Here is a 24,970-nt window from a genome sequence, read left to right as displayed (position 1 = left end):
CCTCTGCTTATTATGAAAAATATTCCTAAACTCAGATCAGTTCCATTGGCTTAATGAGTCTTTGGTTGATTTCAAATTATCAAATAAAGAACTATTTTGCTTTCAGCCACGGAAAATAATATCAACAAAATCTTTGTGAGCTGTCCAAGCCACTTGAAAATGAAAATGACGAACAGAAGAATTTGTAACTCCAAAGCAATTCATAAAAATAGGACAATGATCAGAATGCAACTTTGGAGCATGAATAACTGTAGCTCTAGAAAATGTCATACGCCAAATCTCAGTACACAAGCACTGGTCTAATCGAGCAACTTTATAAGAAGAATTAATACCACCCTTACTCCAAGTAAAAGGAGTACCTTCAAAACCCAAATCAATAAGTGAGTTATCAAAAATCCATTGTCGAAAATCACTAGCCCCAATACTGTGAACATTAACATAGCCGGTTTGTTTATTCTCGCTCGTAAAAGAATTGAAATCGCCTAACAGTAACCAACTTTTCTCACTTCCATTGAAACCCAGAACTGAATGCCACAAACGTCTTCGTAAACTAATGTCAGGGCTGACATACACAAAACTTAACCACGAGTCCCCATTATCAAGTAACACATTGCATGTAACAAATTGTGGATCTGTCGACACAAGCGTTAACTTAAGAAACGTTTCTAACCACAAAATCCAGATGCCCCTACTGAAACCAAAAGTCTCAACACGAACCCAATTATCATAACCTAGCTATTTACAAACATTATCAGCTGAATGGCCAGAAATTTGAGGCTTAACCAAATAAAAAATCTTAGGCTTATAGATACAATTGTATTCCTTAAAAGCTCTCAGAAAATTAGAAGAAGCAACACCTTGACAATTCCAAACTCCAATAATCATTAAAAATAAGAGAGAAAAGAAAGCCATGAGGATGACTGAACCTATAATAGAACGAAAAATCTAGTGAGACCCCTCATTAGAGGGCATCTTGCCAATTAAACCACTCTTCTGAAATTCATTCAAGGAAGTCTGAGCAACAATTATCTTCGCATCATCGTCAAGATTCATATCCTGATTACCATCTCCATTAGCTGCTGGGATATTGGGACGGGTTGGATGAGGAAACGAAGGATCATTAAAATTATCATGTTGATTCCTATCCAATTCTGTTTCTAAATTTGCAAGTCCCACCAATTTCGGGTTAGAAATAACCCAAGTCTTTGACTGATTCGTTCTATTATTCCCTTGAACAACTATATGGTCATCTTGTGCAGCAGCTTTTCTAGAAGATCCCCCTGATCCACTCGAAACCCCTCTAATTTTTAGAACTGAACTTTGCACAGCAGGCCCATTAGATCGCACATAGGAATCTAAAGCAATATTGGGAGTCTCCTCTCTTGTCACAGTAGAAACCACTTGACCCTTCCCTTTAGAATCCCGTAGCTTTTTCTTACCCAAGACAGGACGAAAATCTTGTACCACTGGTGGAGTCGCATTATGTTCTACATGAGTCTCAGAATCATGGAGAACAACCAGAGAACTAAAGGGGTTATTATTGGTCTTCATCGTTGATTTACCCTTGTTTGACTCCCTCAGACTATGATCACCTGACCGAAATTTAAATACAGGTTTTTCCTGAGGACGCTGATTACGTCTTCTATCTTTCTTAACCAGCATCCAATCACCAAAATCATCTAAAACAACTGGATTAACCACCTGATTCTCGGGTAACTGAGCTACCTTAGGAGCAAGGTTACTATGAGCTGAATTAGGCACATTCTCTACATTCTCTGGCTGCAACTCTTTCCGCAACAAAGGACAATTTTCTTTCATATGCCCAAAAATTCCACATGAAAAACAAACCATATGCAACGCCTCGTATTCAATACGTCGAACTCTCCGGTTCAGCTTGAATTTCAACAAAAGAGGCTTCATAACATCAACTTCAACACATAATCTCGCAAAATGCCCTCTTGTCACTCGGCTAGTGTTATTATCCACTCTGATAGGATCTCCTATCTTCCTCCCCAATCGCATAAGAAAATCCTCATTAAAATATTCAATTGGAAGGCATGGAAATCAGACCCAAACTGCCGAGCGTTCCAAGGTAACATTAAATGGATCAAAATCCGAGCACCATTGGCGAACTGACAAATAATGATCAGCTATAATCCATGGTCCACCCTCCAGTGCAAAATCAAAATCTTCCCTACTATTAAATAGAGCAAGGAAAAAATCATTATCCAGAGCAATTAAGTCCATAGGGGATTTAGGTTTCCAGAGTTCCTTCACCTTCGCGATAAATAGGCATACCCTATTGATCTTCCAATCAGCTTGATAATCAAGGAGTTCTTCCATGGTTTACAATAATGAGATTTCTCAATTTTAGTAAGTTTAATATTAGGGCATTTTTCATCCTCCTCATCCTCTTCCTCATCAGAAAGCTCATATGACTCCTCATCATTTACCTCAACTGTGTCAGCAATCACAGTCTCGTTATTAGGACTCCCATTGACTAGCATATCCCTAAACGAAGGACCCATTGGAGACGGTTGTCCAACAAACTCAAACTTTCCACCGTCTTGTTCTTCTAAAGAGAAACCTCCTTCACCATCCTTACACTTCCTACGGCCACTATGTTGTAAGAGATCATCCTCTTCCATACCCTCGTTGCCGGAATCTGACATTCCGGTGGAATGTGAACAATAAAATAGTCTTTTTAATTATAATTCATTCTCATATTCTTACAAATTGATTTCAAAATATTATAATTATTTAAAAATAAGTATTTATATATTTTTTCAAATTAATTTTACATGTTTATTAAATTTTATATCTTAAAATAAATTAATAAAAATAAAAATTAAAACAAAAATCTTGACACAATTTACCTCTAAATTTAAATTTAAAGAGGTCTTTCTAGTCTAATTTTTCTCTTCTCAAATATTTTTTTTATTAATTAAGACAAAAAGAAAATATCAATTTTTTTATAAATAAGATATTAAAATTTAATAAATAGAGAGATTAATTTGTAAATATAAAAACTTAATAATAATTATAATATTTAAGGATGAATTTATAAAAGTTTAAGAATTAATTTTAATTAAAAAATATAAAGTTTAAATTAAAAAATTATTTTATTAATTAAATAAAATTTAATGGATTAAATTTAGAAATACAGAACTAAAATATAATTTTTATTAAATATTAAAGAGTAAATTATAATTTTTCAATAATATTTAACGAAATAAAAATTTCATTTTATTAATGGTATGAAAATACAAGACTTTTTTATTATAAATTAAAATATAGGACTTTATTTAAAAATGTGTTAAACATAGTTTTTTATAATTATTTTTTTATATTATTTAATTTAATTTGAAAATCTATATAAATTTAAAGTTTTTATATCTATTTAAATACTACTTGATTAATTTTTTATTACTTTTAAATAATTTTTTAAGGAAATAACCAAAAGATAAAAATTGTTGTTTAAGAAAATACACTTTCTTGGTTTAAAACAAATTTGTCAATTTATTTTTAGAAAATACTACAATATTAAAAAATCACTTTTATTCTTAACTTTTATATTTTAAAAAATTCATGAATGTGTAATTTGAACTCAAAGTATCACTAAATTTTTTTATTAGCCTTTTATTTTTTAAAGCTTTTTATTTTATTAATTATTAAAGACATAATATTTGTAATTTGCATTTTAATTAATTAGATTGATTTATTAAATCAATGTTTTTATTAATATTGTAGATCTCTTGTTGTAAAATCAATTTTTAATCATGGCATGAAAATTGGTAAACCTACAAACATTTAATTTTTTTAATTAACTATTTAATGCGACATTTTTAAAATTTATTGTTTTTAAAAAATTATTTTTCTAACTGTTCAATTTTTTTATAAAATTAATTTTAGATTTAAATTTGGCATGAAATTTGACATATTGGCCACAAAAGAAAATGACATTTTTCTTAATAATGATTTATTTCATTTCTCATTATAAAAACCGTTAATTCCACATATTAGTTGGCTGGCCATTATCACTATGTAAAATTAATTGTAACATGAAAATTATTGCAAAATTTAAGACAAATTTGGAGAATTAAATTAATAAACTTCCAAATAATTCCATCGATTTTCTCTTTTGAAAAAAACAGCTGATTTTTATTTTTCAATCACAAAATTTAGCTAAATCACAATGAGTCTCAAAATTAAATTTAAAATAATAAAATCTTATTAAATATGTTAAATTTAGTGCTGCTAAAAATTGATTCAAGAGAATGAAAAGTATCTAAAATCTTAATAAATATTATATTATTCCGATTTCAAATTGCCGTGGGATTCACCGGAATAAATACATATAATTAAGGTTTCTTATGATTTTTTTTTACACTTTTGACTTTTGTATATAGCTAATAATAATTCATGTCTCAAAGTTTAAATAACTTAAAAGCTTCATAATAATTATAATTAAATATAGTAATATCGATCAAATATATAAAATAATTTGAATATAGTTAACTATGTGATTATTTTCATCAGTTTAAAATGTTAAAATTTTTAATTTATACCCAGTTAATATATTAGTGGAACGTAATATATATATATATATATATATATTCAAATGGAAATATTGCTTAGTAATACTAATATTATTTTAAAAAAATAATATTAATAATCAGAAAAGCATAAAAATATAAAAAAAAATATAAAATTATAAATATAGGTTAACATATTACAACCAAATAAAATAAATATATCAATTTTCTCAATTTAAAAGTTTTTGCAGTCAGATGGAGATTAAGTGTGTTAAAACAATGGTTTTTCGAGAGGCATTGAACTGGATTAAAGAGTACGGATGAGATCGAGTTCTTTTCGAATCGGATGCTGAAGTTCTTGTTATGTCCATTAACAATGCTTCGTTAGATGATTTATCACATTTTAGTCTTTTGATTCAAAATTGTAAATTGCTTTTATCCAGTTATAAAAAAGCAAAATGTGATTTTATTCATAGGTCTGTGAATGATGTCACTCATGTTCTAGCAACATGGGCTCATTCTGAATCAGATCAAGGAGTTTGGGTTCATACCCTTCCTCCTCATATAGTTTCTTTGATGGTTTTGAATTAATAATATTTCTCTCCTTTTCAAAAAAACAAAAAAAAAAAATATGAAAATTCAAAAGTTTGATTATTTATTTTTTTATTTTGATAATAAATTAAGAAAATAGAGCTCTCACTTTCTCATTAAATGATAAATATAGATTTAATGGTAAAAAAATATCTACTTTTAATTTTTCTGTACTTTTTTTTACTAATTAAAATTTAATTTTTTAAAATTACTCTAATCGTATTATATTGTTATTTGTATAATTAAAATATTTAAAATTTTACGTGGTGTATGATATATTTATAAGATATTTAATATCGAACAAAATATTTTAATATCATATTAATTTTAGAATAAATTTAATTTATTCTAAAATCTAATTCAAAGAAGATGGGTATTTATAACTCATATAATCAACATATTATATTCTTTTTTAAATGATATGAAATTCACAAATATAAATATTTTTATGAAAAACATTATAAATGTATTGATAGTTAAAATGATGTCATGAGACGATATTCTTAATTATTTACATTAAGATATATGAATAAAAATGATTTAATTGATTAATAGTTACTCTCCCTTAATTGATCTACATGAGTAAATATTTAATTAAATTGGATAAAAATACTAAGTCATTCATATCCCATTGGGACTTGATTTCAGATCCTACCAAGTTCAGCTTTCTTTTGTGAAAAGAAATAATTTGTGGAGAACCTACGATGGGGACACCAAATTATATGAAGTCAGATGTTGGCCTCATCAGTAATTATAATCAGCACTGCCTAATTAGGAGAAGTTAAAATTGAAAACAACGAAACTCTACCTTTGATCAACAGAAGCTCTTATTACAAACAAAGTTGGCAAGTCCGAGAGATCAAACATTCAAATCTTTATTGAAAAACTAAAGATCCCAAGAAGTGCAAGCTTCTAAATTACAATAAAATGAAAGGAAGAGAATCTGAAGCATTCTAAAACACACCAAATTATGACACATGATGATGATTTATGCACTTGAGAAAGACAAGCCAGAACCACTGAACTTCTGCTGGGTTATTTGGTCAAGTCTAACTGCCATTTCAACTGTTAAATAGTTCCGCCAATCACCAACTTTGCCTTTCCTAAAATAAGCATTTTTCTCAACTTTGATAGGCACTGCATTGCTATGCTTTCTACTCTTGTTTACCTCCAAACTACTTAGACTCTCAAAGCTGCACAACTCAACAATCTCCTGTACCAATCCTCGTTTCTCTTCTTCTGCAGAGAAAGGGTAACCCATGAACTCCGCCACTCTTTTGACATAGGAAAAGGTGTCATTCTGCAAATCTTCATATTTGATAAAGAGTATTCTCTCCGAAAAATCAAGGCTCGCTTTCCAATACCCTAAAACATGATCCCAATAAGGGCCATAAGCATTGACTCCTTCACAAAATTTCTCCAATGCATCCTCCAATGGAAAGGCTTCTGCACTTGTATCTCTTACATTACCAGCAAATTGCCACAAAGAAATAAACACATCCTTGGCATCCCTGCAAATGTAGATAATTTTACACTTGGCCTCTACAATGGACTTGGGCAAGAAATTATAGGGAATATGTGTGGCCAAAAGAGGAAGTTCAGGGTCTCTATTTTTGCCAGTGAAAGGTAAAAATTCAATCCAGGGCACAATATCATGCGGCGACTCGGTGAGTAAAGGGTTTGTGGAGGAATTGTTGAACTGTGCTCTAGTTAGAATGGCAAAACACAGGGCTTTAAGCCAAGTCGTGCCTGATTTTGGATGGCTGCAAGCAATAATATTAGTAGGATGAGCTATGAACTGTTCCTGCGCAGCCATGATGCCTTCCAGGAAAGTTGGAAAACACCAAAAGCCTTGGTATTTATGGAGATGTTGAGATTGTCGCCAACTACTTATTTGAGGAAGAGTTGAGATGATCTCCTTATATCTTGCATGGTTTATTGGAGAGCTCTTATTTCCGGTGACTGAAACATCACTCATATTGGGGAAAATTGAAGGTGGTTCCATCAAGAAGCAAATAGCTTCAATATTTCAAATGGACTGGTCTCTATGAGGGATAAATTGAGATAATATATATAAAAACCATAACAAAAGATTGCAGTTGATTTTTCATTTTTGATTTTTTTTTATCAGGAATTGGTGGCAGGTACCTTTCTTTTTTATTCGACCAATCAGGTTATGTATATATTTCTATTGTCATTAATTTTGAGAGATTACTAAATATTTTTACTAAATTGTGGCGGTTCTATTTAGGATATGCAATAAAAATATAGTAGCTCCAAACCCCAAATTCTCCACCAAAATCAGCTCTCAAAACTAATAATATTAGGATATGTAATGAAAATAAATAAATATTTTTTCTAAATTCATTATACTGTTAAAAAGTTATAAATATATATGGAGATGAATATTTAATTTACACTTATTAAATTTTAATTTTTTGGGTCATGGCATAAAAAATCTAAATTTTTGTGAGTTTTTAAATTTTAATTCAAAAATTTATTTCTTGACACAATAAGTCAGAATTTAAAAACATTTGGCAATTCTATCTAAATTTGAATTGAAAATAGGGAATATGTACTGATAGCTGACGTGGCATGTCATCTGTATTTTTTATTACTTAATGGTGGATTTTAAACTATACCTTAGATAATCAAAGTGAGGAATTAACACTTTTAATTATGTTAAAATTCCTAAATAGAGTAAAAAATTCTAGAACGCTCTTGTAGACGCTGTCACTTGCCACAACATTTCTTTCCCAACTTTGTCCTTTATATAAAAAACTTGACATTTTCTCTTCACCATCATTTTGGCCTAAGAAAAGGAGATATTGCTTTCATTCTTTCTCCTAACTCTGTTCATATTCTTATTCTTTACTTCTCTCTTTTCTCTCGGTGTTGCTATCTCTCCTAGAAATCTAATTACCTCCAAACCTGAAATTCTTCACCAAATTCAGCTCTCAAAACTTATAATCGCATTTGTTACGTCAGATGTTGCTCATACAATTTCTAATCTCAGAACAATCATGCTCAATGCTCATGAGTTTGAATAATTGATGATGAGTCCAGCTCACTCTAAAGAAATGGAAGGAGTGAAGGTTTACCAATCGGACTCTACGACGATTCTCTACTCGTCAAGGTCTACTAGTCCAATTAAAGGAGTGGTTTTGACTCATTAGAATTTCACATATATGGTGACCGTAAATCATGCGATTCACTCGACAAGGACAACACCTATAATTTGCTTTTGTCTGATGCCTTATTTTCATGTTTATGGTTTATATTACTTCATAAGGGCTTTGACTATGGGAGAGACAATGGTTTCGATGAGTAGATTTGATATGATGGCAATATTGACAGCGATTCTGGAGTTTAGGATCACTCACGCGGCACTGACTCTATTGGTGGTGGTGCCGATGACTAAGGATTCTAAATTAATAAATGGCTATGATTTGAGCTCTCTAGAAGTTGTAGATTGTGGCAGCGCTTCGCTCAGAAAGAGCCTAATTGAGTTGTTCCGACAGTAATTTTTAATTGTGACTTTGGGTCAGGTCATATGAATACCAAATTTGAATTTTTACATTAATCAAAAATTAATTTCTCACATTAATTATCCAATATATATTGTGGAACTCACCAATAAATAATAAAAGAAAAATATAGATAGCATATCACGTCAATCATATATACATACTCTCCACTCTCAATTCAAATTTGGATAGAATTGCTAAATATTTTAATTCCTAACTTATTATGCCAAAAATTAACTTTTAAATTAAAACGTAAAAATTACAAAGATTTAAATTTTTTATGCCACTGCCCCTAATGTTTTTAATTAACTTGTACTGATGTTATTGGATTGGTGGTGCATCTGGAGTATCTAATAATTTGCCGTTCTTATATCTATAGAGAAAATTATTAGGTATTTCAAGTGTACCACCTCATCTGGTTGAGATGGTACACTAAGCTAATAATATTAGGACAAGTAATTAAAAATTAAATCTTAATAAATTTAAATTAAACTTTCACTTTCAATAATATAATTTCTTTAATAATGATATGAATTTAATGAATAGTTTTTTTAGTTATATATATAATACCATCAGTTTGGTGCACCATCATAGCATGATGAGGTAGCACACCTAAAACACTCAATAATCTCTCATATACTTAATTATAAGAAAGTTATAATTTTCATAATTTATAAATATATTTAATTCATGATAATTATATTTGGAGAAATACTAAGGGCAGTGTCTTTTTCTGTTGGTTGAAAAATATTTATTATATTTTTTAATTAATTATTAATTATTATATTTTTATAACAATAAAATAGAGAGCATTGGACAGAATTATATATATAATATATATAAATATAACATATTTTTTGAAAGAAAACGTACATATATAGGGAGGAAAATGATCTTTTTGATAATGATTTGTTAACTTTTAATTAAAATTAAATTAAATAATATATATATCTTTACATTTTAAGAAATAAATTTCGTTACATTTTAAATTTTAAATAGAAAAAATTATTTTTTAATATATGAGGGATAGTATAACTAATTGATTTATCCTCTGATTTTTAGAATCTAACACTTTCATCTTTAAAATTTAATTCTGTCAAAATTTAAGATTTCTCCGTAATTTCCACTTATCACAAAAAATATCTCTATCAATAATAAAATGAAAAAATTATTATTTAGTCCCTATATTATGAAAAAACTCACTATTTAATTTTTTAAATTTGAAAAATATATTAAAATGTCATTAGTATTTTAAAAAGTCAACTAATTAGTTTTTCTATTAATTTTATCACTAAATATTTTACTATTTAGTCCTTATAATTTAGAAAAAATTATTAGTTAGTCCCTCAAATTATTAAAAAATTTACTAATTAGTCCCTTTATATCAGGAGTATTTTAGATTTTTTTATAATACTTAACGATTAAAATTAACGAAAAGACTAACTAGTAGACTTTTTTAAAATATTAGAGATATTTTAATGAATTTTTCAAATGGCAAACAATGATCGATAGTAAGAGACATCACAAAAGCAATTTCCATTGAATTTTAACTTTTTATTTTTAATAATTTAAATTTTATATATTTTTATTTTTATTATCTCAGCTGAATTTGAATTTTAAATTTATTGAAATTTTTATTTGTTTATAGAGATTGAATTTGATATTTTCTTCCTTAAATTTTGACGAAATTAAATTTTAGGAACTAAAGTGTTGAATTGGAAAAATACATGGATAAATCTGTTAATTATGTAATATCTTAGGAACAAAAACGTATTTTTTCATTCAATTCTTTAAGAGAAGGACCTATAAATTTGTAGAAATTAAATTTTAAGGATTAAAGTTTTGGGTTCTAAAAAGGATAATTCAGTCATTTTTCTTGTAATTAATCGCATTTTTTACAGTGAGATCTCTAATTTTGACGGAATTAAAGTTTAGAGATGAAAGTGTTGAATTCTAAAAATAGGGAGACGAATCCATTAATTACGCTATAACTCAGGGACTAAAAAATAATTTTTTTCTTTTAAAAAATATTCAATTACATACTTAAATTATTTAAAAATATAGATAAGATGATTTTAAAATTGAAATAAATTTTTTATAATATTTTTAGATTGATTTGAATATAATGAAAAAAATATTTAAATATAAAAACAAAAGAAATTTTTACATTGTATATGATATTTATTATTAGATTATTGACTATTAATAATAAAATTATGCAATAATTTATGTTTTATACATATATAATAATAAGTTTATAGTATGGGAAACAGCAAGACTAAACACTTTTTTAATTATAAATAATGCAAAAAAAAAAAACTCAAAAATTTATTAGTTTTAGTAATTGTAATTTGATTTTTTTAAAAATAATTATATCTTAAACTATGTTTATTTAATTAACTATTCTATCTCGTTACTGACAACAATTAATCATTCCGCAAATAATTATTAAAAATAAGAATAAAAATTTTAGAGTATAATAATAATAATAATTATTATTATTTATTATTAAAAAAATAGAGGAAAAATATTATTTATATTCCTCCAATTGTTGTCTTTTCTTTAAAAAAAATAAAATGATTAATTCTTGTGATTTATGGATTTATAAATTATTACAAAAAGCAGCAAAAGTAGAAATATCAAATAATTTATGTTCTTTTGTCTGTTTCTAATTATTTGCTTCTGAGGATAAAGTATGGCAAGACTTGCCATGCAAATCCATAAATTATCACAAAAAGCAGCAAAATGTAGAAATATCAAATAATTTATGTTCTTTGTCTGTTTTTAATTATTTGCTTCTGAGGATAAAGTATGGCATGTGATGATCTGAGATTTAGAAAAATAGAGTTTTACAAGCGTTGAGTGAACTTAGTCCTAGAGGAGAATAATTCTCTCCTTTTATTCTTTTTCTTTATCTTCCAGTGACGTGTAAAAGCCTCACTGTCATTGGGCCACCTGTCTCTGCCATACGGATACGGACGTACGAGAATATCAGATCTCTGCTCCATGCATAATGGCCATTTAATTCCCCCTGGCACGCATGCGGATGGATCCACTGGGCAAATGGGCTGGCTACCTTTTCTCCTCCGGGCTGGGCCGATTGGTGAGATTAGGACTGAAGTCCAGAGGAGGTATGATTTTAGGGCCGAAAGGACTGGGCCGGCCCGATTGAGAGGCTTTAGGGGGAGTCCGGTCTTAGGGCCGAACGAGCTGGAACTGGTTCATTTGGGAGGCTTAAGGGCCTTCAAGTAAAGGGCTTTGATCATGGGCCAGGCCTCAAACTGGGGTGGTGAAATCCAGCGGTCATCAAATTGCCCCTTTACCTTCTCATCAGTTATTTCATGAATGATGGGAGGGTAAACGCCGAGGATCCATTATGACCGCGCGACCCGAGAACTTTTCCCCTTAAAATATTTTTCTTTTCTCTTTCTTGGTACTGATTCAAAATTCGAAATTTCTCTACTTTTTTAGAACCCTTGCGCTTCTCTGTTCTCTGTGCACTTTGCTTGCTCTGTCCTCCTGCTCTAACCACTCTCAAGGTACGCTTCTTTTTTCACCATGGATAGCCCTAAGCTTCATGACGTCTTTGATCTTGAGTCTAGTATTACCCCTTCTACCCTGACGAATTTCTTTTCTCAGAAGTATTTAGACACTCCCCTTTATCATATTCGAGCTCCTTACCGGAATGAGAGGATTGTTCTTCCCGATCCTCCTCCTTCCGGCTTGATAGATCCCCAGAAAAATCTCAGTTTAGTCTTTTTCGTTAAACAACGAGACTTCGGTCTAACTTTCCCCTTTACTCCTTTCTTCATCGAGGTTTTTCGGTATTTCGGGATAACCCCCCGGATGTTGTCTCCCAATTCCATCTTGTTCATGTGTTCCTTCGAATCTATCTGCTTAAGCTGGGGGTTAACGCCCACGGCGCGTCTGTTCATAATCTTTTTCTGTCTCGTTAGAGCAAGCCAGTGCTTCTACTACTTTGCCCCTCGTGGTGGGTTGTCCATTTTTAGGAGTTACAAGGATTCCATAAAAGGCTGGGTAGAGGGATTTGTGGTGGTGGAGTTGAAGAAGGACTCCGGTCTGTCCTGGGAGGTGGAACTCTCCTGGGAAGATGTCCCTCTGGGTTGCAACGACCTGCCCCAGCTGAGTCTCTCCGAGTAGGTCGGATACCTTCGACTGACTTCTGTTGAAAAGAAGTATGACGTCAAAAAGTGTATGTTTGTGTCCAGTCTTCAGGACTGTCGGGCTGCTGGTACTTTATTTCGTTTAATTGTTTTGCCTTTCCTTTGCGATTTTTACTGAGGGTTGCTCTAAATCGTTTTGGTTTTGGGTCTTTGCAGCTTTCGACGTTAATATGGACCAGATCAAGCCCTCGAAGAACTTCACCTTGTCTAGGGAGAGCATGAATACTGCTTTGGACGCCCTCCTAGCTGCGAGGTCGGTGTCGGAAGCTACTCAGGAGGTGGCCCAGGTCATCTCTTCTAGGTCGGCAGGCCGATCCGTTCTCCCTGCTCCCGCTTCTTCTCGGGCATCCAAGCCGAGCTCCCGAGGTGTCAGGACCTCCAGGCCCTCCAGCCGTAGCAGGTCGAGCTCGATTCCTCAGCCTTCCTAGGCCACGAAGTCCCAACAGATCCCTGCTGTGATGAAAGAGAGGGCTCCCAGGGTTACTGCTAGGTCGGTTGGAGATCCCGGGCATGTGAGGACGGATGCCGCCTCATCTCTGGAAGATGTCCTTGAAGAAGGATTGGAGGCCTCTCCGGCTGGTGGCAGGACTTTTGAGGGTGAGTGGGAAGCCATCCTTGCGGGTGAGGGGGCCCAGGGAGCTGCTACTGAGGGCACTCCTATCATCGAGGATGCCCGTATGGAGGGGGCTGAGTCCAGGCAGTTTGAGGACGTTCCCCCTCAAGAGGAGTCTTCGGATGTTCCTATAGGTGCTGTTGAGAAGACTGAGGGCAAGCGTTCTCTCCCCTCTGACGTTCCTGTCCTGGTTCCTAAGAAGTCCCGGGCCTCCAGGCGTACGGCCCCCGCTTTGCCTCTGCTTGAAAAGGAAAAGACTCCGGTGGTGCCTCTGCTCTCTTTCTAGTAGCTTCCAGATTTCTCAGGGCCAGATCTCCTACCTTCAGGCTTCTTTCCCTGACCCTTTGATTGTAATAACGAGCCGCTTTTTGTTGATAAGCGACTGTACGGACTTGGGCTTCCTCCCTGACTTCTTCCAAGGCATCCAGGTTACTTCTTAGTTTATCACTGTTGGCATTCTCGTCATTGAACTGGACTCGATGTGTAGGGACTTGTAGCTCGATTGGAACTACCACCTCAGTGCCAAACGTGAGTGCAAAAGGCGTCTCTTTGGTGGATGTCCTGGGGGTAGTTCGGAGTGCCCACAGGATGTTGTTGAGTTCCTCTGCCCAGTTTGCCTTTGCTCCATCCAGTCGTTTCTTCAATCCCTGGAGGATAGCTCTGTTAGTGACCTCTGTTTGGCCGTTGGTTTGAGGGTGGGCCACCGAGGAGAATTTGTGTCATATGCCCATGTTTACTGTGAATTCCCTGAAGGTCTTGCAGTCAAACTGTTTGCCATTATCCGATATGAGCACTCTTGGGACTCCGAACCTACAGATGATGTTTCCCCATACAAAGTCTATCATCTTTCTTGCCGTAATAGCAGGGATTGCCTCCGCTTCTGGCCATTTTGAGAAGTATTCCACGGCCACTATTACAAACTTCTTCTGCCCTGTGGTCTTGGGAAAAGGCCCTAGGATATCTATGCCCCACTGTGAGAACGGCCATGGGCTAGATATACTGGACTGAGGGGTGGCTAGTATTTAATGTCATTGGCGAACCTCTGGCATACATCACATCTACGGACAAACTCCTCGGCTTCCCGTTTGACGGTGGGCCAGTAGTATCCTTGTCTGAATATTTTGTTTGCCAATGTCCCAGCTCCCTCGTGGGCCCCACAAATTCCTCGGTGTATTTCATCCATCACCCCTACAGCTTCTTCCGGGCTCACGCATCGAAGCCATGGGTAGATTTCCCTCTTCTGTATAGGGTCCCTCTCACTGCTTGGTAATTAGCTGCCCGAGCCACAATCTTCTTTGCCTCGGCTTTATCCTCAGGGAGCTTCCCTTTCTCCAAATATTCCAGGTACGGGATCATCCAATTCTGCCCGACTTCAATTTTCATCACGGTATTTATTTTTTGAAAGGCAGGAGTGTGGACATGCTGTATGTATACCTCATCGGGGAGCTGCTCCAACTCTTCTCTGGACAATTGACTGAGCTGATCTGCCTCTTCGTTCTGTTCCCGAGGTATTCTCTGGTATTTTATCATGATCCCCTGGCTTCTGAGCTCAGCTTCTATGGTCTTGGCTTTTGTCAAGTAATTCTGCATAGTTGGGTCTCTGGCCTGATATGCCCCCGTTATTTGGTTAATCACTAGCTGAGAGTCGCTATTTATCTCGAGGTCGGTCACCCCTACCTCCATTGCGATCAGCATCCCATTTATTAGAGCTTCATATTCTGCTACATTGTTAGAGGCGGTGAACTCCAAGCACAGCGCATAACATATTTTAAACCCCTTAGGTCCCTTCAGCATTATTCCTGCACCACTGTCCCCAGTCCTGGATGCTCCATCCACATACAACTTCCAGCCGAAATCTCGTGGGGGCTGCCCCTCTCTCTTGCCTTGCACTGCTTCTGAGGATGTCGCATCCAATTCTATTTGTTTCTCACTGAAAGAACACTATGCTATGAAGTCAGCGAGGGCTTGAGACTTTATGGTGGTTCGAGGTCGGTATTCTAAACAGTAGGGGCTGATTTCAATGGACCAGGCAAGCATCCGATCTGAAGTTTCTGGTCTGTGGAGAATCTTCTTCAGCGGCTGATTTGTCATCACTACTCTCTGGTGGCTTTCTAGGTAAACTCTGAATTTTTTGACTGCCAGCAACAGAGCATAAGCTATTTTCTCGATGTTCAGATATCTGATCTCGGCATCTTTGAGCACCTTGCTGACATAAAACACTGGCTTCTGTTCTCCTCCTTCTACTCTTACCAACACAGCACTTACAACTTGTTCTGAGGCTGACAAGTAAATCAGAAGCTCCTCTCCTTCCAACGGACTACTGAGCACATGTGGCGAGCTAAGATAGCTTTTGAGCTCTTTGAAAGCTTCTCGACAGTCCTTGGTCCATTCGAAGTTCGGAACTTTTCTCAGCTTCTTGAAGAACGACAAGCATCTTTCCGCCAACCTCGACATGAAGCGATTGAGCGCTACTACCCTTCCAGTAAGTCTTTGGACATCCCTCACGCAGGTCGGCTCAGGCATTTTCAAGATAGCTTCTACCTTCTTTGGACTGGGCTCAATGCCTCTTCCGCTCACCATGTATCCTAAGAACTTTTATCCTCTGATGAAGAAAGCACATTTAGCCGAGTTCAGCCTCATTCTATATTGCTCCAATACTTCGAACACCTCCTTCAAGTCTGTTAAGTGTTGTTGAAAGGTCAGACTCTTCACCACCATATCATCCACATATACTTCGATATTCCTGCCGATCTGATCTTTGAAGATTTTATTCATTAGCCTCTGGTATGTCGCCCCAGCATTCTTCAGCCTAAAAGGCATGGCCCTGTAACAATAGGTTCCATCTTCTGTTATGAACGAGGTCTTCTCTTCATCTGACCTGTCCATTGGAATTTGGTGATAACCGGACATTGCATCCAAAGACGACATATAATCAAAACCGGCCGTGGAGTCGACCATTTTATTAATATCAGGGAGGGGATAACAATCTTTGGGACATGCCTGATTCAGGTCAATGAAGTCTATACACATCCTATATTTGCCATTGGCTTTTTTGACTAATACATGATTTGCTAACCATTGGGGGTACATCACTTCCCTGATAAACCTTGCCTCTTCTAGCTTTTGCACCTCTTCCCTGGTGGCCTGCTACTTCTCTCTTCCCACCACCCTCTTCTTCTGCTTCACCGGCCTAGCTTCTGGGAGGATGTTCAGCTTGTGGGTCATCACCTCTAGGTCTATCCCAGGCATGTCAGACGGCTTCCAGGCGAAGCTTGACGCGTGACCTCTCCTCAAAGCTCTCTTCACACTGGTCCGACCACTCGAACCGTTGATTCTTCTTAGTCAGTTTGGTCATAGGAGCAGCTATCTTTGAGAAGTCCTGAACGAATCTCCTGTAGTAACCTGCCAAACCCAGAAAGCTTTTAATTTCTGTTACTGAAGTAGGTCTGGGCCAGTTAGCTACAGCCTCTATCTTCTTGGGATCTACCTCAATACACTCTGCTGATACAACATGCCCCAAGAAGGAAATGCTCCTCAACCAAAACTCACACTTAGAGAACTTGGCATATAAACCATGCTCTCTCAGTATCTGCAGAACTGTCCTCAGATGTTGGGCATGCTCTTCTGCATCTCTGGAGTACACTAAGATATCATCGATGAAGACAATAACAAAGTGATCCAGATACTCACTGAAAACTCTGTTCATGAGATCCATAAATGCTGCAGGGGCATTAGTCAACCCGAACGGAATTACTAAGAACTCATAATGCCCATATCTGGTCCTGAAAGCTGTCTTTGGCACATCTGCTTCTCTGACTCTCAACTGATGATACTCGGACCTCAGATCTATTTTAGAGAAACAACCTGCTCCAGCTAGCTGGTCAAATAGATCGTCGATCCTAGGCAGGGGATACTTATTCTTGGTAGTGACCTTGTTCAACTGCCTATAGTCGATACAAAGTTTGAGGGATCCATCCTTCTTTCTGACAAACAGCATTGAAGCACCCCAAGGTGAGGTACTAGGGCGGATGAAACCCTTATCTACCAACTCCTGCAACTGTTCTTTCAGCTCTTTCAACTCTGCTGGCGCCATCCTATAGGGAGGAATAGAAATAGGTCTGGTACCAGGTAGCAATTCTATTTCAAACTCTATCTCCCTATCAGGTGGTAGTCCTGGAAGCTCATCTGGGAAGACGTCTAGAAATTCTCGGACTACTGGAACTGAGGCTGGTTCCCTAACCTGACTATCTAGCTCTCTCACATGAGCTAGAAACCCTTGACAACCCCTCCTAAGCAAACGACGAGCCTGAAGGGCTGAGATCAAACCTCTAGGTGTCCCCCTCCTGTCTCCTCTGAAGACACACTCTGACCCATCCTGGTCTCTGAGACTAACTACCTTATCTCTACAGTCCAAGGTAGCACCATATGTAGATAGCCAATCCATCCCTAGAATGACATCAAAATCTATCAAATCTAGAACCACTAGGTTAGCTGGAAGGCATCTACCCTCTCTGAACACTAGACTGAAGCGACAGACTGACACTGCTACTGATGGATCACATTTAGGTCCATTGACCCAGAGAGGACACTCTAACTCAGAGATCATCAGATCCAATCTCTCCACGGCTCTCGAAGCAATAAAAGAGTGAGAAGCAACGGGGTCCATCAAAGCATACACATCAGAACACCCAATGATGAGATTACTTGACACCACTGTGTTCGACGTGTTCGCCTCCTCCTGAGTCACAGTGAAGATCCGTGCTGGGGCTACCAGACCTTCACCTCGGGAACCTGCTGCTGAAGAAGAGGCTGACCCTCTCCCTCTGCCTCTGCCACTGCTTTGAGGTATGGCTGGAGCTACTGGCTATGCTACACTGCCCGAGCTCATCTGCTGGGATGGTGCCATAAAGGTCGTCTGAGGACATTCCCGTGAAAAATGTCCCTCCTGCCCACACTTATAACAGGTTGAAGATCCCAACCGACAAACTCCTCTGTGCGGTCTCCCACGTCTCATGCATACTGTACTGCCTGTGCTAGAGCTTGAGTCACTACCCATTCCCAGACTAGACTTGATCTTATTCCAGAACTTGCCCTTCCTCGCTTTAAACTTCTCTCCCTTCTTACTGCCAGAAGCTGCTGCACTGGGGGTCTTAGAACCCGAAGACTGTGCCACATGCTGTTTTACTGTTCCTTGGATAATGGCACTCGCCTCCATCTTCCTGGCGGCATCCACTATAGAGTGGAAACTCTCTTTCTCTACTGGAAGAATCAAGGAGGAATACCTGGGATGCAGTCTCATAGTATATCTCCTTGCCTTCTTCTGGTCAGTGTCATAAGCCTGACCCACATACTGAAGCAGATCCAGGAACTTATCTGTGTATTCATCTACACTCATCTCTTCAGTCTGCCTCAGCTGCTCAAATTCTATAACTTTCATCTCCCTGGAACTGTTAGGAAAAGCCCACCCTGCAAACTCATTGGTGAACTCTTCCCATGACATGCTGTCCAACCTGGGGTCCACATAATTCTTGAACCACTCTCGAGCCTTCTTACATTTGAGTGTGAATCCTGCCATCTCGATGGCTCTACTATCATCAGCTCCTAACTCATCGGTTATCATCTTAACTGTTCTGAGGTACTCAAACGGATCATCTCCCATGTTGAATTTGGGAGCATCCAACTTTAGGTACTCTGTCATTTTTACTTTACTTCCCACAGCTGAGCTAGGTTGAGGTACTTGGACAACAGGGGCTACTGGTTCTGGTTCTGGTGGTGGAGCAGAAGGTGCTAAACTTGGCTCTGGGTAGGCTGTACTGGGATGGAAAGGTGTGGGTGGATACATGGGATATGGTGGGTAAAAAGGAGGATAAGGCATATATGGCATGTAGGTAGGATATGGGGTAAAGCTAGAGTAATCCGACGTACCTCCCATCGGATACCCTGGGCTCTGTGGAAAGGGTGGATAATGGGGTGGATAACCAAACCCCGAGGCCTGAGCACCTCCCTGAGACTCTCCCATACCCTCTTCAGACCTACCCATATCCATGCTTTCCTCTCTTGGCTGATCCACGTCCATAGCCTCCCTCGCTTCCTCTGACCTTCCTCCTCTCTCTGTTCCTCTTCTGCTCTCGTCAAAAGACCTTCTAGGGTCCCTTGACGTACCCTCCCTGCTTGATCTCTGAGACCTTGCCCTTGAAAATGCAGGAGGACGAGCATCTGAACCCTCATTCACTGGTGGGACTCCAGTCAATCGTGCAGATCGACGAGTTCCTCTCATCTTAACTGTCTGGAAAACAATACATAACAGCACACATCAGCAATTTAAACATCACATAACAACAATGCACATGCATACTCATGGCATTACACAACAGCAAATAGACAGGACTCAACATCCTATCCTAGTGGACATGCTTTCCTATTGTGCTTGACCTACTATAACCTCTATGAGCCCGACACTCTCTATCTAGGTCCGACCATATGAACCTAGGGCTCTGATACCAATCTGTAACGACCCGAAAATCGGACCGCTACCGGCGCTAGGATCCAGGTCGACTTAAGGTCGCCGAAACTCGTAGCAAGCCTGCTATACTCTCTATGTACCTGTCAAATCCCATACATGATCATACATTTTCTGTAAAAACATAAAACTGATGCTCTGAACCAAGGCTCAACCTGTGCATGCACTATCTCTGTACTATAAAACCCCTTTCTAGAGCTTGCTCTAGACGGGTTCAACTCTCTATTAAGCCTGGTTTTTTCAACATACTGATAAAAACATTCACAGCACATAAATAGACCATGTATACAAAAGGATTTACAACATGGGTCAAGCACAATACTTTACACTATACAAGACTAAACCATTTCTTTACAATATTACATGTCCACACTATGCTATTACAAAACTTCTTTACTCTTCCTGTACCCTGCTGAAGTTCCCCTTAACTCTGATCCTGCAAGACTAGGGTTAAAGGAGAGGGATGAGCTATACTAGCCCAGTGAGTAGAACAGATAAAACATGTAAATAAAACATGCTCACATGGAATGCATCACATCATAAGTAAATCACCCATCTCAGACGGACAGATTCAAAATTCCCTCTATTTTGTGCCTGGCCCGCGAATGAGCTACTCAGGACTTCTCTACGCACCCTATGGTGCTCTGTGCCCGGCCCTCTCAGGGCTCCTCAGGACTTTACTCGGAGGGCTAGTGAATCCAAAACTATGTCCGATCCGTACAAGCATAGAATAATGCAATGCGTCACATTAGTGTATTCTAGTGCACTCAACCTATTACATATCATGATGCATGGAATATGCTCAAAGCATTTAAGTTCTCATATTAAAAGATTTAGTTTAGTTCCACTCACCTCTGGCTGACTCTGAGCTGACTCTGGAAACTCTGAAGCAGTGCTTACTGCTGACCTCTTTGGTTCCTCTGGTCCATTCCTACACAGATGGACTCAAATGAGGGACCAAACTAACTCAAGAACAACTCTAAAAAACTCCCCAAAACCCCCCTAAAACATCCTCAAAGAAGCAAGAAAAACATGCAAAAGAAGGCTGGACAGGGCACTTTCGGCGGCAGGTTCGGCGGCCAAAAGTCCCTTCCAGAGACGAAACTCAAGCACTTTCGGCGGCACTTCGGCTGCTGAAAGTCCTCTCTAGAGACGAAAGTCCCTAACCTTCGGCGGCACCTTCGGCGGCCGAAACCCTCCTCCAGAGCCGAAAGTCCAAACTTTTGGGGGCAAGCTTAGGCAAGCTTAGGCAGCCGAAACCACCTCCTTAGCATGTTCGGCAGCCGAACCTTTCTTTGGCGGCCGAAACTGGATTTCTCCAGTAAGGCAGAAACTTGTTCTGCTTCATGCAAACGTACCCAAACTCCACTCAAACATGCAAACCACAATTCCACAACCTGTATATACTCAAGTATAGGCACAAAGGGGTCCAAAACTAACTGAAAACCCTAACAAACAACACAACTAAACATATAAGCATGCTTTGACCACAAATCAACCAAAACCTCAACTTACCCTACACATGCATCTCTACCCAAAAACTTCATAAAACCTTCATAAAACATGAAAAGAAGTTCAGGATCTTCACTTACCTCTTACAAACAAGAAGATAAATGATCCCAACGTGGAGATATGGAGAAACTCTCCCTCAAAGTCTCCAACTTCAAAACTTTTGGTTGATTTGCTCAAAAGCTTCAAAACAACATAAAACCCATCAAAACTTTGCAAGATTTGAAGAAAACATGAAAATCACCCAAGGAAGATCATGGTCTCACCTCTGTCTGTGAATGGAAAGAAAATCTTATCCATTCACCAACCTTGGGCCTTTTATAGGTGGCTGGCCAGACCACCTTCGGCGGCCTAACGTGAAACCAAAACTCATGCATGTTCGGGGCCGAAACTCACCTTCGGCGGCCGAACCTTTCATTTCTTTCTTGGCTCTTTTCTTTCACAAACTCATTTCCTTTTGTACTTAAAACAGTAAAACATACTAAAATCCTTTACAAAACCATAAATCTTACTCTTTTAGAGGATTCCAACATCCTGGATTCCACCGGAAAGTAGAATTCCGATGCCGGACTCTAGCCAGGTATTACAGGATTAGGGCCATTACTTCAATTTTTTGCTCTCTAGTCAGGCCGGCGTTAAGACTGAAGACTTTATCTGTCTCTGCTCCACTGGCTCTGTTCTGGCCTCTTTTTTCTCATCTCGGACCTCTAGGACTTCTGAATCAAACTTTTCCCCTGTCGAGCTCGGCTCTGATATCATGGCCAGGTACACCGCTCTCGCCTCTTCCTGACTTCCTCTGACTACTCCCACTCCTGCTTCTGTTGGGAATTTCATGGCCAAGTACCTTATGCTGGTCACAGCCTCAAAGTCAAACAGCATAGGTCTTCCCAATATTGCATTGTAGCTTAGGGGGAGTTTTACTACCAAGAACACAGCGTAGTGAGTTCGAGTTTTGGGTGCTTCCCCGAGGGTGAGAGCCAGCTTCACCTTTCCTTCCATAGGCACTGGGACTCCTCCGATCCCTTTGATTGGGGCCTGGTCCCGAACCAACTATTCTTCGGGGATTGTCATCTGCTGGAAGACTCTGCACGGCAATAAATTCACCTTACTTCCGTCGTCCACCAAGATCTTCCTAACCCGATAGTTGTGGATGATGGCTTCAATAACAAGAGCGTCATCATGAGGCATCTAAATGCCCTGGGCATCTTCCGGAGAGAAGGAGATGGTCATTGGAGAATGGTCAACTATCTGCATGACCTCGGCACTGCTACCTTCCCCATCTTGGCCCCTTTTTCTTCCGCTCCTGCTCATCCGACCTCCGGTTCCTCCGACGATCATATTGATGGTTCCACTGGAACCATCGTTCACTGGTCTTGCTCCCGTCCTCTGAGGTCGTTCTGTTGCAGGGTTCTGCTGAGGCCTCTCTCCCTCCGATTTTTTCACAAAGTTCCTGAGATGTCCCCTTTTTATGAGCCTCTCTATCTCGCTGATCAGCTGATAGCAATTGTTGGTGTCATGGCCGTGGGTACGATGATACTGACAGTATTTGTCAGGATCTCGCTGGCTTGCTTCTGCTCTCATGGGTTTTGGCCATTGGAGGAACTTCTTGTTCTGAACTGCCATGAGCACTTCAGCTCTGGAGGCATTGAGTGGAGTTAGGTTCTCTGGAACTAACGGGGGGAACGGTCTTTGTTCTGGAATCCGAGGAGGGAACGGTCTCTGGTCCCTTCGGTCCCAAGGCTGTCTGTAGGCTTCAGGCCTTTTGCCTTGCTTTTTCTCTTGCCTTTTCGGCCTCCTTTCTTCTGGGGCCTTCCCTCTGTCCATCGCCTCTTTGGCGAATCTGCTTGTTACTAAGGCATCATCCTGCCTTATATATTTCTCCGCCCTCTTCATCAGCTCTGCCAGCGAGGTGGGCGGTTTTCTGCTTAATGAGCCAAAGAACTCTAGGGAGGTCGTCCCCTTTTGCATGGCCTCCACCGCTCTGCACTCGTCCAGCTCAGGGATCTGCAGAGCCTTAGTATTGAAACGGGCGACATACTCCCTTAAAGATCCGTTCCTCCTCTGCCTGACTGTCTCCAAGTAGCTCGTCTTTCTGTCCGCTGGTACACCGGCAATGAACCGACTAATGAAGATACTGGCCAAATATCTGAAACTTCTAATACTTCCAGCCTCTAAGCTGTTGAACCACGCCCATGCTGGCCCTGAGAGCGTCGTGGGGAATACCTTGTACATCAAGGCATCCGATAAAGTTTGCAGCTCCATGAAGGTTTTATAGTTGAGGACGTGCTCCCTCGGGTTTTCAGTTCCGTCATAGGCCGCCATGGGTGGCATCATAAACTTCTTGGGGACGGTCTCCTGTTGCACCCATTTCAAGAAAGGTGAAGAGGTGGGCAAGAGGGCTTGGTTGTGGTCCTTCGCCCCCAACTCGGCTAGGAGCTGTTCTCTCAATTTCTCCAATTTCTGATCTACATTCTCTTCTTCTTGTCTGGGCCTCTTCTCCATATGATACTCCTCTTCCTGCTCCTCATCTTCCGTCCTTCTTGTTGTTGTTCTGGCTGAGTACCTCTCCGCCTCATCCTGTTCTATCAACTCCCTTACCCTTCTTCCTCGTATTCTAGCCTCCGGCTCTTCCTCTTTGTCTGCCCTTCTCCCCCTTTCCCCGGTTTCTCTGCTGTTTTTTTGAGGGTGGTTAAAGGTAGGCTGAGGTTCGTTGGTTCGGGGTTCCTCTACTACTGGCAACATGTTCATTGGGGTATTGAGGCCCCTCTGTTGCATCATCTGCCCCAGCCAGTGGGCAGTGTTTTGCAGTTGAAGGGCCATGGCTTGGAGGTCTTGGTTGGATAGGGTATTTTCGGGCGCAATCCCTGCCAAGCTCAGTGAGGGATTGAAAGGGATTGGCGGTTGGTTGTTAGGAGTTATGGGGCTGGAGAAAGAGAACTATTGCCCCTTCTGGGCGGAGCTCAGGTCATTATGGGTGTTAACAATGTTGTTTTCGTTATTGTTGGCCATTGTGGATCTCAGTGGGTTTTGTAAGAGTGGAACTTCGGTGACGAAAGATCTCCTTCGTCCCCACAGACGGCGCCAATTGATGATCTGAGATACAGAAAAATAGGGTTTTACAAGGGTTGAGTGAACTTAGTCCCAGAGGAGAATGCTTCTCTCCTTTTATTCTTTCCCTTTGTCTTCCAGTGACGTGTAAAGGCCTCATTGCCATTGGGCCACCTGTCTCTGCCATACGGATACGGACATACGAGAATATCAGATCTCTGCTCCATGCGTAACGGCCATTTAATTCCCCCCTGGCATGCATGCGGATGGATCCACTGGGCGAATGGGCTGGCTACCTTTTCTCCTTCGGGCTGGGCCGGTTGGTGAGATTAGGACTGAAGCCCAGGGGAGGTCTGATTTTAGGGCCGAAAGGACTGGGCCGGCCCGATTGAGAGGCTTTAGGGGGAGTCCGGTCTTAGGACCGAGCGAGTTGGACCTGGTTC

The 24,970-nt window shown here is 38.8% G+C and overlaps 2 protein-coding genes and 1 pseudogene across 2 annotated transcripts; 1 reads left to right on the top strand and 2 right to left on the bottom strand.

Moving 5' to 3' along the window:
• Positions 1-5,982: 5,982 nt before the first annotated feature.
• On the bottom strand, positions 5,983-7,159 carry LOC110625256 (flavonol sulfotransferase-like). Its single transcript, XM_021770859.2, has one exon. It carries the CDS (start codon positions 7,129-7,131, stop codon positions 6,115-6,117), a length of 1,017 nt encoding a protein of 338 aa, XP_021626551.1. The 5' UTR covers positions 7,132-7,159; the 3' UTR covers positions 5,983-6,114.
• A 562-nt stretch (positions 7,160-7,721) lies between these two features.
• LOC110624228 lies at positions 7,722-8,683 on the top strand (annotated as a pseudogene).
• Positions 8,684-14,656: 5,973 nt separating this feature from the next.
• On the bottom strand, positions 14,657-16,030 carry LOC122724822. The gene is made up of 2 exons (XM_043960691.1): positions 15,477-16,030; positions 14,657-15,380 (listed from the first exon to the last, which is right to left on the bottom strand). The coding sequence occupies exons 1-2, from the start codon at positions 16,028-16,030 to the stop codon at positions 14,657-14,659; spliced, it is 1,278 nt and encodes a 425-aa protein (XP_043816626.1).
• Positions 16,031-24,970: the final 8,940 nt, after the last annotated feature.

The sequence above is a fragment of the Manihot esculenta genome, chromosome 10, assembly GCF_001659605.2.
Source record: "Manihot esculenta cultivar AM560-2 chromosome 10, M.esculenta_v8, whole genome shotgun sequence".
In the NCBI taxonomy this organism is placed as follows: domain Eukaryota; kingdom Viridiplantae; phylum Streptophyta; class Magnoliopsida; order Malpighiales; family Euphorbiaceae; genus Manihot; species Manihot esculenta.
The sequence above is the reverse complement of the archived record's forward strand: the minus strand, read 5'-3'. Positions and strand labels throughout refer to the sequence as shown.

Bases quoted from the DNA above. Each gene is read 5' to 3' on its own strand.
- LOC110625256 (XM_021770859.2), bottom strand. From the start codon at position 7,131: ATGGAACCACCTTCAATTTTCCCCAATATGAGTGATGTTTCAGTCACC.
- LOC122724822 (XM_043960691.1), bottom strand. From the start codon at position 16,030: ATGGTGAGCGGAAGAGGCATTGAGCCCAGTCCAAAGAAGGTAGAAGCT. The intron at 15,381-15,476 runs GTCCATTGAAAT...GTGTTCTTTCAG, and splicing joins TCAGATCGGATGCTTGCCTG to TGAGAAACAAATAGAATTGG.